The sequence below is a fragment of the Borostomias antarcticus genome, assembly GCF_949987555.1.
Source record: "Borostomias antarcticus genome assembly, chromosome: 7".
NCBI classification, from domain to species: domain Eukaryota; kingdom Metazoa; phylum Chordata; class Actinopteri; order Stomiiformes; family Stomiidae; genus Borostomias; species Borostomias antarcticus.
The window spans coordinates 5,045,615-5,056,220 of NC_140240.1; the positions used below are offsets into that span (position 1 = coordinate 5,045,615).

The 10,606-nt window shown below is 46.0% G+C and overlaps 1 protein-coding gene across 1 annotated transcript; it reads left to right on the plus strand.

Moving 5' to 3' along the window:
- Window positions 1-921: 921 nt before the first annotated feature.
- Window positions 922-10,439, plus strand: trpc4apa (transient receptor potential cation channel, subfamily C, member 4 associated protein a; the record flags this gene model as incomplete). The annotated part of the gene is made up of 18 exons (XM_084441267.1): window positions 922-1,047; window positions 2,374-2,502; window positions 2,649-2,765; window positions 2,971-3,028; window positions 3,139-3,194; window positions 3,839-3,967; window positions 4,111-4,312; window positions 4,464-4,652; window positions 4,812-4,954; window positions 5,047-5,178; window positions 5,301-5,359; window positions 5,468-5,653; window positions 5,871-5,961; window positions 6,204-6,344; window positions 6,482-6,593; window positions 6,675-6,787; window positions 7,698-7,904; window positions 8,452-10,439. 18 exons carry the CDS (start codon window positions 922-924, stop codon window positions 8,587-8,589), a joined length of 2,328 nt encoding a protein of 775 aa, XP_084297393.1. The 3' UTR covers window positions 8,590-10,439.
- Window positions 10,440-10,606: the final 167 nt, after the last annotated feature.

Consider the following 10,606-nt stretch of genomic DNA (forward strand, 5'->3'; position numbering starts at 1 on the left):
TGATTGGTGGAGTGCTGCAGAGATGGTTGTCCTTCTGGAAGGTTCCTCCATCTTCACAATGGAACTATGGAGCTCGGTCAGAGTGACCATCGGGTTCTTGGTCACCTCCCTGACCAAGGCCCTTCTCCCCCGATTGCTCAGTTTGTCTGGGTGGCCCGCTCTAGGAAGAGTCCTGGTGGTTCCAAACCTCTTCCATTTACGAATGATGGAGACCACTCTGCTCGTTGGGACCTTCAATGCTGCAGAATTTTTTTGTACCCTTCCCCAGATCTTTGCCTCGATACAATCCTGTCTCGGAGGTATACAGACAATTCCTTTGACTTCGTGGCTTGGTTTCTGCTCTGACATGAACTGTCAACTATCTATCGACTCTGTGATCTTCCACAGCTCCAGTTAATGGGAGGTGTGTGTGTGTGTGTGTGTGTGTGTGTGTGTGTGTGTGTGTGTGTGTGTGTGTGTGTGTGTGTGTGTGTGTGTGTGTGTGCGCGTGAGACAACAACCAAAATTTGTGAAATGTGTATTTTTTCCCGCAGTATAGCTGCTTCTCTTAATCTCTATTATTTAAAAGGTGGGGGAGGACAAAATGTATATTTTAAAATGTGCGAGGGCCCTAGACCCTAGTGGATTTTCTACCTCTGCGTGACAAAAATACACAGGGAGCTGTATAAAGAAGCAGCTTGTAAGACTTTAGGCTAATCACTCGGGAGAAATGTGTTTTGGCTGAGAACGCAAAGCAGGGCCTGGTACTGGAGTTGAAGCGTGAACTGATTCACCCTGAGCAGAATTCCCAATGTAGGCCTACTTCATATTCTGTGAACCAGTGTAGGTTTAAACTCTGCCGGCAGGTGGTGCTAAAAGCATGGGAATATTTCATAAAAGATCACAAACTTCCTGCTTGGATCAGTTCAAGAAGAAGAAATAATGGCGACGCTTATGGGGTCCGAGTCCCCTTGGACTGGGGGAAAAGGAAGGAGCCGTAATGGCAACATTATTACAAAGATCAGACAGAGTCAGATCGCAGGCCAAGGTTTCAGCCGAGGGACACAGGTAAGATACAGTAAATGCAATGTTCTCATGATTAAATGATCTGAGAGTCGATCGATTCAAGCCTGGGACTTGCGTTAGAACCCTGCCTGGATATGAATGTTTCGATACAGACGTTTACGCTTCCTCAAGTCGTGATAGCCAGCTAACGTTAATCAAATTATAAATACAGATCTTGGTTATGTCGGTATTGGTGTAGAAGGTAGCTAGCCAATAGACAATATCAAGTGAACTACCCAGCGCTTTCCTAGTAGCATTCTAGCTAGTAGTAGGCTAGCTAGGTCTTTTGTTGATAGCAGTCAAGTGGCTAGCACTTGCTAGCTAACGAACATTAGCTAGCTGAGCTAGCCACCAGTTTCAGTCTGGCAGAAGCTGGATTTCGATTTTAGCTTATAACGTTAACTTGTTAGCTAGCAATCTAGCTATATGCACTGGTAAAATTGACGTTATATGAAATGGGTGTCATATGATCAGATATTTTCGACCTGAGTCTAGCTAATGTTAGCTGAACAGCTAGCTCAGGACAGGTGATTACGTAACGGCGTCACCAGCCACAATAAACTAGCTAACGTGAGCTAACCCTGCGTATGTAGCCTTAAATTGATATAACGATAGGTAATGGGCTACTGCCTGTGCGTATTTAACGTTTCTAGTTAGGTCAATTTAGCTAACATTGTTTTCTTTAGCTATATGCGTTGTTCGCCAAGTTAGGCCACGTAAATTCTCATGGTGTGATTACAAGTTCCAGTAGCACTAGCTTGTATCTAACTTAGAGGCTAGTATTCGGTAACGTTATTCAAGCTTAGGGCCAAACATTGAAAATACAGTCAGTCTTGCTGCTTTAGCACCCTGTTCTCTGGCCCAGTTGCCCTAAACGCTAACTGTAACACGAACACTAAGCAAATAATGTATGCTAGGGAACTATTTAATTGCACTTGGTACCTGTATCTTGTACTATGACAAATACACATAATTGAATCATTGAACGAACCAGCTGTCTCTGTGCTGGTATGGGTGGCTTTGTTGTGGAAGCTTATCTGATGATCTTTTACCTGGAATGACCCTAGGCTCTCCTTGAATTTTGAGAGAATGTGATAAGCACAAGCATGCCGCTTTACCAGATATCTGGCTCAGGCCTTTGTTGCCTTGTGGTGCAAGTTTTGAGAAGCATGAATGAAATTGACAGCTGGTCATTTTACACTCTACCACACCAAGGTCCTATTAGCGCAGTCATTTGGGGTCCCTACTGCCAGTCAATAGAAAGTCTTGGCGGCGATGTACTGTGGACCCATGCACTAATGTTATCTATTTTCTTGTATTGTGTTGCAGATTCCCAAGGCCCTGCTCCAGGAGAGAGACAAGAGGGCCAAGTGGCACAGTATCCCTGTGCTGCTGCAGGAGCTCTATGAGAGCAGCCATCTCAACAGCGACCTCTTGCACACTCACAGCGTACTAAAGGTAGGTACCCTACCCACAATGCACCAACATTACAATATCATCTACGCTGAGGCCTTCTACAATACCAGATTTACCTGTTTATATACACTTTTGGTTCCCAATTATATATCAGTGCTGCTGTATATCTGACTTGCTGTCATTGACAGGAACTATCATCCGTACTGTCTATGGAGGCCATGTCTTTTGTCACAGAGGACAGGAAGTCAGCTCAGGAATCCACCTTTCCAAACACGTACACCTTTGACCTCTTTGGTGGAGTAGATGTAAGTTCACACACATTGTGCACAGTGCTGTGTCATTAGTTTGTCATGCTGTGTGCCGTTGTCTGTATGTAAGACACAAGAGGAACCAGTTTTATTGCTGTGCTTCAGCTGTGTTTCTCTATACTTAAGTGTTCTTAGGACTTCAATATTATCAGATAAGAAATTAGGTCTGCTAACCACATGCTCCCCACTTCTTCTCTCAAAGTTGCTTGTGGAGATCTTGATGAGGCCCACTCTCACTATGCAGAAGAAGAAACCTAAAAGTAAGCAGAACTAAATGGTCATTTAACTTCTTCAATTCACGGAAGTGGGTCCTTGTGACATGATGGAATTCTGACATGTCTTGTTACTGTTACTGTCTCTGTCCCTGTAGTGAATGATGACTTGGTCAAGGACTGCCTTAGTGTGCTCTATAACTGCTGCATATGTGTGAGTACCCATTCAACACTTGTTTGTTGAGGTGTAGATTGTCCTTCCCTAAATGTTGTTGATCTTGATGATTGTAATTGTCTGATGTCTGATCTAATTAATGTTACTTAAAAAATGTATAGAACCTCCCTAAATCTTTCAAGAGAGTCGGACCTCACCGGGCGGTAGATCCTGATGTAGAGGATGTTGATGGCCTCTAAGATCCAACAGACTGCTCATGCTTGCCACCACCACCACAAACTTTTCTTATTTGTATCTGTTTTATTTTTCAAAGCTGTTCTGTGACTGTTTATCGGTAAAAAAGCGCTTAATATAAATAAAGTTAAATTGAATCTCTCAAGAGAGGCTAAATCCAAAAGGGCTGGGGTCTAATGTTTAAACCTTTATTTAACAAGGGCGATAGACTGAGAACATGTCATAAAACGTGCATTGGTTAGGAGGCAATTGGAGCAATCAGTTGGATTATTAGTGTATCAGTTAGGAAGCTATCCCAGAAAGTCCAAAGATGTCAGTGTAATAAAATGTCAAAGTAATAGTCTTTTTTATAGTAGGCCAATACTACCACTATTCAAAAAGCATTTAAAGACATTCAACCTTTTCCCATCTGGAATAACTAACATGCAAATCTCTCCTGGTATCCTCAGACGGAAGGGGTGACGATAAGCCTTGCAGCCAGGGACGACTTTGTCCTGTTTCTCTTCACCTTGATGACCAACAAGAAGACCTTTTTACAGACGGCCACTTTAATTGAGGACATTCTCGGAGTCAAGAAGGTCAGAGCTGCTCCTTGATTAAGTCAGAGGCTAGACTTTCTCAATAAACTATAGGTCATGGACACGAATATTCCAGGATTAAGATTGAAGTATCCATGAGTGTTCTGCCAATGTTGATTCGTGTTGGTCTTTCTCTATCATAGGAGATGATCCAGCTGGAAGGCATCCCTAACCTGTCTGGTCTGGTCCAGAGCTTTGACCAGCAGCAGCTGGCAAACTTCTGCCGTATCCTCTCTGTCACCATCTCAGAGCCTGATGTTGGCAATGACGACAAACACACCCTGCTGGCCAAGAACGCCCAGCAGAAACGCAATGCCAGCCCCTCCCGTGCTGAGGTCAACCAAGGTAGGACAGGAGCACATGGAGTCAACAGTAGTCCGATGCCAACGGCTTATAAAACCTTGTTGGGATAGTTTTGTTTAAAGTGGCCAGTCTAAGACTTGAGATGTGATGGTGATGGAGAATCGACCCATCTCTTTTCTCCCTCTGCTCCCAGTGACCCTGCTGAACATCCCAGGCTTCATTGAGCGCCTGTGTAAGCTGGCTACCAGGAAGGTGTCAGAGGCCACGGGGGCATCCAACTTCCTGCAGGAGCTGGAGGACTGGTACACCTGGCTGGACAACGCCCTGGTGCTGGACGCCCTCATGCAGATGGCGACCGAGGAGGCGGAGCACAGCAGCACAGGTCCGAGAAGAAGACGAGCACCATAACGAACCTTAAACATCAACTTCTGCTTCTCACTTGTTTAGGACCATTTCTTATTCCTTCTATATTTAACATCTCTGTTGCCACTTGTAGAATACTGAGTATAATTCTGGGAATGCGTTCTCTTCTTCCCCACAGAGTCATCTGATGAGAGTTCCCTGGCTACCAGTCCTCTCCGACACCGCCTGCCCCAGTCCATGAAGATTGTCCATGAGATCATGTACAAGGTGGAGGTGCTCTATGTGCTGTGTGTGCTGCTGATGGGCCGTCAGAGGAACCAGGTGAGAGGGTCTGACTTTGGAGCAGGGACCCTCAAGACTACAGTGAGGGTTTGGGCGAAACGTGTTTAACTCCTGCCTACCGTCCTCCACAGGTGCACAAGATGCTGGCCGAGTTCCGTCTGATCCCGGGCCTCAACAACCTCTTTGACAAGCTGATCTGGAGGAAATACACCTCGTCCAATCACGTGGTGCACGGACAGAATGAGAACTGCGACTGCAGTCCGGTAAGTTCTTCCTTGCTGGGCTGTGCTGTGCTTGGAAAATCACCAGTGGCCTTCCTGGCATAATTTCACTTCAAAATGTATTTAAGACTCACTCAAAGACTCTTACTGCATTGTTCCCCCAGGAAATATCCTTCAAAATCCAGTTCCTGAGGCTACTCCAGAGCTTCAGCGACCACCATGAGTAAGTGACCTTCAGTAACGGATCCAAATGAGTTTCTTGTTCCTCATCAATTACTTTGCGTGACCTACCGTAACCCTGTCCCTAAACCCAACCTGTCCTCTCTTCCAGGAACAAGTACTTGCTTCTGAACAGCCAGGAGCTGAATGAGCTGAGTGCCATCTCTTTGAAGGCTAACATCCCCGAGGTGGAGGCCCTGGTCAACACAGACAGGAGTCTGGTGTGCGATGGGAAGAAGGGCCTCCTCACACGCCTCCTCACTGTCATGAAGAGGGAGCCGCCCGACTCCTCCTTCAGGTCAGCACCAGTCACATCAACGGTCAAAGGCTGAGTGGAATGAGTTTGATACACAGGCTGTATCAGAGCCTTCCACATCTTAAAATGGAAAGCGTTAACCAGATCACCTTGTATTGTTCACGTTGGCAACGAACCCTAATCTGCTCATTTTCTCTGGCAGAGCGCATGGCTTTCAGCTGTTCTCAGAGTAACCAATGTCCAATAACTGTGTCTCTAGGTTCTGGCAAGCGCGGGCGGTGGAGAGCTTCCTCCGAGGAGCCACCTCCTATGCAGACCAGATGTTCCTCCTGAAGAGAGGGCTGCTTGAGGTGAGTAGGTTATGGTCTCCTAGTGTTCACCACGTACACCCTTAGCATCACCAGAATTGCCATTCTCAAGGATCTAGTCTACATATTGATTCCTTAACAGTGACCAATGAATTTCTGATCTGAAGTCATGACCTTGTTCATAGCTACTGTAACTATATATTATCAGTGGTTATCATTGTGGGATCTGTCCCCTTCTGGAATTGACTACTGAGTGTCGTTAATGTTGGCCTCCTCCTCCGCAGCACATTCTGTTCTGCATCATCGACAGCGGATGCAAGTCCAGAGATGTCCTGCAGAGCTACTTTGACCTGCTGGGGGAGCTCATGAAGTTCAACATCGATGCCTTTAAGAGATTCAACAAATACGTCAACACGGAAGAGAAGGTAGAGGGCCTCGGTGCCTGAATCCAAACTGACACCCCCCTGTCTTCTCTAAGTGCCCTCAGGTGTTTCAGAACAAACATAGGCCTCCTGGTGCCGATGAGATTGTCTCTATAAACCTGTGTGCTGTTCCTGTGCAGTTCCAGACCTTCCTGACCCAGATCAACAGCTCCCTGGTGGACTCCAACATGCTGGTGCGATGCATTGTCCTGTCCCTGGACCGCTTCGAGAGCCAGACCGAGGACGTGAAAGGTGAGTAAACGCCGTCAACCAGACGAGGATAGCGAGTGTTGGGAGCATCTGTTGACGGTGATGCCTGCTCTGCTTTTACAGTGGTGGAAGTGCTCTCGGAATGTTGTCTGCTGTCCTACATGGCCAGAGTGGAGAACAGGCTATCCTTCCTGTTCCGGCTGGTCAACATCATCAACGTACAGACGCTCACCCAGGTCTCCCCTTGCACACACACACACACATTCTCTCTTTCATCTCAATCTAATTTACTATCTGTGGTATCAGCTTCAGTTTCTGTCATTTTTTTCGTCCGAGACAGAATGCTACTTTTGACATGTTTCAAATGTATGCTAACAGTTTAGTCAACGAGTCAAATCATCATTCAAAGACCCTTAAAGGAGAATGCTCGTTTTTGACAACCTGGACCTTATTTACGGCATATAAGACGTTTCACTCACCGAGATAACTTTGGTGTAATTCGGAGGCCTGTAGAAGTAATTTAAAATCCAGCGCGAGCCAAGTATATCCATGTAATGGCGGCGGACGGGGCACTGAGAATGCAGCTTCTAAAAAAATCTATTTTCTGCCGCGAAATGGTTGTTTTCATCAATCTGTCTTTATGAATCGCTAGTTGTGCTTGCATAGAGCGTAGGCCTGTTGTGGTTTTTCACATGCCTCTGTAATATGATCTTTAGAAACGTCTTTAGAAACGAAATGGCTTCCTCACTTGCTCCAGCACGCATGCGCACAGCGTGCTGGAGCAACGCTTGCGCGCTAAGCGCATGCGTGCTGGAGCAAGTGGGGAAGCTATTTCGAATAAAGTCATCCACAACGTAGCAGGTGGAAAAAGTTGCTCATTTGGACAACGAGAGGTGACGTGACTGCTTGCCTCCGCACACGCAACTTCAACGCGCATCATCAAGTCGGCTTTTTTATGGCTTTTCTTTTGAATGGCTCGAAATCTACCAGCATAGCCTCTGTGATCTACAGGTCGATCGCGATCGACTTATTGGGCACTCCTGGTTTAGTACATGACCACTATTCTGGGTTCATTTGAATATGGGCCTGGCTGGGCTGTAGCCTCCATGGCTCTTACCCCTCCCTGTTCTCCCTGCCCTGCTCCAGGAGAACGTCAGCTGTCTCAACACCAGCCTGGTGATCCTGATGCTGGCCAGGAGGAGGGGAAAGCTGCCCTTCTACCTCAACGCTCTGAGGGAGAAGGAGTACGCTGAGAAATACCCCGGCTGCCTGCTCAACAACTTCCACAACCTGCTGCGCTTCTGGCAGCGCCACTACCTCAACAAGGACAAGGACAGCACCTGTCTGGAGAACGTAAGTGCCCGTCTCGCTCAACCCAGCAAACCGTCTAGCCTCTGCAGTTGCCGTGTCCCATCAACTCTGAGGTTTGGGATCCAGTAAGACCATCGCATCATAGATGCACATCCGTGCTCCTCTGTGTGGAGGCCTGTATTTCCATGGTCTAAACCCTCTGATTCAGATTCAGATCCTTTTATTCGTCACATGTAATCTACAGTAACGGTGAGATGTTGCTGCCAGCTCCAAGGTGTGCTCATTACAGATAACTACAATACACAATTTACAAATTACACAAGAAGTACCAATCTATACAGTATAAAGATAAGATACCGGTATGGATGGATTATGATATGTACATGCTATAGCTATAATAAATAATCCCGGGGTAAGATATATATATATATATAGTCGTCTGCATTTATATGTTATGGTTATGTTATATACACGAGATATTCTGATCCGCTAGATATAGTGGCACTGTATACATTAGTCATCCAGTTGCTGGATGGCTTGGAGAAAGAAGGCCCTCCTGAGTCTCACTGTGTCTCCTCATCCCTCTCAGAGCTCCTGCATCCCCTTCAGCTACTGGAAGGAGACCGTGTCAGTGCTGCTGGGCTCGGACAGGACTTCTCTGTGTGCCATAGCCAGCTACATCGACGAGCCCTTCATGGACCTGGACAGGGACCTGCTGGAGGATTAACCAACACAGGATCAGGGGGGGCTGGGCTGGAGTGGCGGGGAAGGTCGCTGGGTACGGACACCTTATGTTGGTGATTACTCCACAGAGCCAAGCCAGGGCAGGGGTCACTCTTCACCCAGCGACCCGGAAGTGATAGGTGATGCAGGATGCAGAGACCTGTGGGTATGCCGTCTGTAACCTGGCCAGGAGGCTGTTACTGAAGGCAGGGGGGACACACCTGGCTGTCTTTCCTCCTCCTCTCTTTGTCTGAGCAAGAGGTGTGCGACGGCCGTCCCAGACCCCCACAATAGAAACTAGACATTTAACGGACCTTGAAATACTCACGTTGGTGGTTTGCTTTAGGTTAAATCAAATAGAGCCTTTTTATATGTGACATACACAAAAATATATGGGGGGGGGGGGGGATAAATCTATGTACGATACAACAAATATATAATTGAAAAAAAGATTATTTCTCGTCGCTTGGACATGAGTGATGGAAGTGGAGGCCCAGAGAATGTTTCTGAAGGCTGGTGATGACTCACCTTAATCTCACACGGTTCACGTGCCACACAATTTAGGGTATGAAAACCCTACACCCCACTACCTACTGGCTCTGTGTTGACATCACTGGCTGTGAGCGGTAAGCCTGTCCAGGAGTTATTGGGCTTGTTCAGGTGTCTATTGAATGGAAAAAAAATAATTCATTGATCTGTATGTAGATCTTTCCTAGGTGACTATAGTTGACTGGTGCTTTTTGGCGTTGCTCAGCGCGCCCAGGTAGTTTGTGGATCTGCTGAGTTCTCTCACTTGTAATGGGGCTCCCTTTCACCTAACGCCATCATCTCTTCTCACAGAGAGTGCTTCATCCAGCCACATATAGTTTCTTCTGTTTTGAACTTTTGTTTTCATCTTGTTGAAATGGTAGCTTTTAGTTCTTCATAAATTGTAGAATAAAATAAACATTGCACAGTTGGGACTTTTAATATTTTAACATTGTTTTGTTGGAGAGAAAAAAACAACTTCATTTTGTATCAGACTTTGTATCAATGGAGTGAAAGGTGGTTTGGTAAAAGAATAAACTATGCAGGCGCTAGTGTTAAAACACCACTCTGTGTCCCAGTTATCACAATGTTTCCTTTACTCGACAGCATGCCTAGCCTTCAACCAAACATCAACATAAGCTGCATCACTTGATTGTTTTCCTGTCAATCACCTGACACTGATCTTGCCATACGCTTAGATTTTGACAATCTTGTCGTTTTTGTGATTCACCTGTAATGTGATTGGCAAGGGGGGGAAAAAATGATTGCAGTCATTTTTGTCTGGCTTTTAAGGCTAGAATGTGTTGGATGTTGCCGTGAGAATGGAGTCTTTGCTGGTGAGCACTTTTAATCTAACCCATGAAACAAATTGAATCTGAGAAAATGGCAAAATGATTGAGCTACCTCATTTTCAACTCGGCACCACATGGATTTAACCACTTCTCTTCACTTAGCAGGGTGTACAATGACTTTCCAAATGTCTTGAGAAAACCTCTTTGTATGTTCACATACCTGAATGTATGAAGCTTTCTTGTTCTGTTCATGGTCTGCTTACCCCCAATGCAAACTAGTTGTATTGCTGAGATCACAAACTAGATCTTTTCCTGCCTTTGGGCTACTCAGTAATCCACTCCCAACAGTCAAGCGTAGAGATGTACACTTGTATTTAGGAGACGCAATCATTCAGCACTAAACGTTAGTCAATCATAGGTGCATGTGTTCTTGTGCTGTCAGTAGTGGTGCCTTGGGTGATCTTTAAGTGCTTTTCTCTCAACCAGTTTCCTTTCTTGATGTTTTAAAAACCTTGTTAGTGACATGTTCATTGGCTGAGGCTAATGATGAGGCTAGTTCCTCAGTGCATCAGTACTGGGCTGAGGCATCGTAGCGCTACATTCATCGTAGCGCTATGATGAACGCCGTAGCTTACGATGAACGTAGCGCTACGATGCCTCTGGGAAACTCAGCCCTGGTTCATCAGAGTTGGACAGATTCGG